This window comes from Gossypium hirsutum, chromosome A13, assembly GCF_007990345.1.
Source record: "Gossypium hirsutum isolate 1008001.06 chromosome A13, Gossypium_hirsutum_v2.1, whole genome shotgun sequence".
Classification (NCBI taxonomy): Eukaryota; Viridiplantae; Streptophyta; class Magnoliopsida; order Malvales; family Malvaceae; genus Gossypium; species Gossypium hirsutum.
Genome location: NC_053436.1, coordinates 36,691,530 through 36,693,773, shown reverse-complemented (window position 1 = coordinate 36,693,773; position 2,244 = coordinate 36,691,530). Strand labels below are relative to the sequence as shown.

Genomic DNA, 2,244 nt, shown 5'->3' with positions numbered 1-2,244 from the left:
AAACACCACTTCAAATTGATCTAGGTAGGGCTGGAACACTTGGTTCATCAAATCCATGAAAGCTGTTGGCGCATTCGTCAGTCCAAATGACATCACTAGGAACTCGTAATGACCGTAACGAGTCCTAAATGCAATCTTGTATACATCAATCTCCTTAACCCTCAGTTGGTGGTACCCTGACCGGAGATCAATCTTAGAGAAAACTGAAGCTCCTCAAAACTAATCAAATAGATCATCTATCCTCGGTAAGGGGTACTTATTCTTAATAGCTAATTTGTTCAGTTGCCGATAGTCGATGCACATACGCATGGTTCCATCATTCTTCTTCACGAACAACACTGGTGCTCCCCACGGAGACACACTAGGGCGGATGAACCATCGATCCAATGGCTCTTAAATCTGAGCCTTGAGCTCTACCAGCTCATTCGGTGCCATTCTATAAGAGGCGATAGACACCAGAGCTGTACCAGGTAAGAGCTCTATCCTAAACCTAACTTCACGGTTAGGAGGTAACCCCAGTAGCTCATCGGGAAATACATCCGAAAAATCCTTAATTATTCTGATATTCTTAACAGACGAGCCCTCAAAACCCGTAGCACAAACATAAGCTAAATACGCCTCACAACCCTTATGAACCAACTTCTCAACTCTAAGTGCAGAATCACATTTGAAAGATAATTCTGATGCTCCCTAATCACGACCACCTCATCACCTTCTATAGTTTTCAGAACCACCCGTTTAGTAGCACAATCCAATTTCACCTGATGCTTAACCAGCCAAGCCATGCCTAATATTATGTTGAATTCCCCAAAATAAAGTTCCATCAAGTCGGCTAAAAAGATCCTTCCTTGAACCTCCAAAGGTATATCCTTAAACAATTTGTTCACTCTCACTGATTGCCCTAATGGACTCAATACAGTAATCTTACTCATAGTGTTTTCACACATCACACCCAAAGTCTCAGACACAGTGCATGCTATATAAGAGTGCATAGAACCAACATCAAGCAATGCAATGTAAGGTACCTTATGAATTAAAAACATACCCGTAATAACAGCTAGAGTGTCTCCATCCTCTCAACGACATGTAGCATAAACCAGTGCTGGTTGCCTCACCTCAGTAGGACCAGCACCCCTGCTTGGCGCTCCACGACCATGGCAAATACCATTTCCACCTCTGGCCTGACCACGACCCCTCAGCGGCTGCTGATAACCTCTCTATGGCTGAACAGTACCCCTACTAGTAGCTTGCATCTGATTGGGCCTCCGTAGACAATCCCTAATACGGTGCTCCATAGATTCGCACTTAAAACACACCCCCATCTGTACCCAGCACTCACCCTGATGGCGTTTCCCACAAACTATACAAGGCTGTGATCTAAAAGTAGCAACAGAGGCCCCAACTCTAGATGGCCCATCAATCCTGGCCTTTTTCTTAGGCCCTATAGCTGAACCTGAGGGCTCCCAAACCCTTTTGTTTCTCCCCTTATCTATCTCACAATTCTGGCGCTCAACGCGCTTCACATTCTCAGCAATATTTGCTTTTTCCACCAACACTGCAAATCTCGCTCCCTCTATGGAGTTATCAAAACTCTTAGATTATCTTTGAGGCTGTCCGTAAAACATACACAGCGCTCATACTCAGTGGCCACCATGCCTTGCACATAGCGACTTAATTGCAAAAATTCTGCCTCATACTCAGCTACGGTCTTATCCCCCTGGGTCAAATTCAGAAACTCCCTTCTCTGGGAATCCACATAGCTAGCACCCATATACTTCCCTTGAAAGGCATTCTTGAAAAACTCCCAAGTTAATCGATCGGGCTGAGTACCCTGTTTCACAATAAGCCACCATTGATAGGCTTCATCTTTCAACAATGACACTACACCTTTTAGTCTCTGCTCTGGGGTGCAGTCGAGGTCATCCATGATCCTCTCTATGGCCTCTATCCAATATTCAGCCTCATTAGGGGCAACTCCAGCGATACCCCTAAAGATATTAGCCCCATTAGACCTGAGTTGTTCCGTCACCGACCCACTGCCCACAGTACCAGTATTGGGCCCAACGACCCTTTTTAAAATCCACAGCATAACGTGGGATAGTGTGTCATCCCTAGCCGCCTGATTGTGTGACCCAGTCTCGATCATAAGTAAAGCCGGTGCCTCCCTTGCCTCAACATTAGACATATGGCTCGAAGCCGAAGATCCACCCTGAGCACCTCCACAGCCTCAGTCGCAACCTCTAG

The 2,244-nt window shown here is 45.7% G+C and overlaps 1 protein-coding gene across 1 annotated transcript; it reads right to left on the bottom strand.

The window, feature by feature from the left end:
* Positions 1 to 393: 393 nt before the first annotated feature.
* On the bottom strand, positions 394 to 1,927 carry LOC107894579 (uncharacterized). Its single transcript, XM_016819839.1, has 5 exons — positions 1,657 to 1,927; positions 1,329 to 1,573; positions 1,116 to 1,217; positions 762 to 1,025; positions 394 to 690 (listed from the first exon to the last, which is right to left on the bottom strand). The coding sequence occupies exons 1-5, from the start codon at positions 1,925 to 1,927 to the stop codon at positions 394 to 396; spliced, it is 1,179 nt and encodes a 392-aa protein (XP_016675328.1).
* Positions 1,928 to 2,244: the final 317 nt, after the last annotated feature.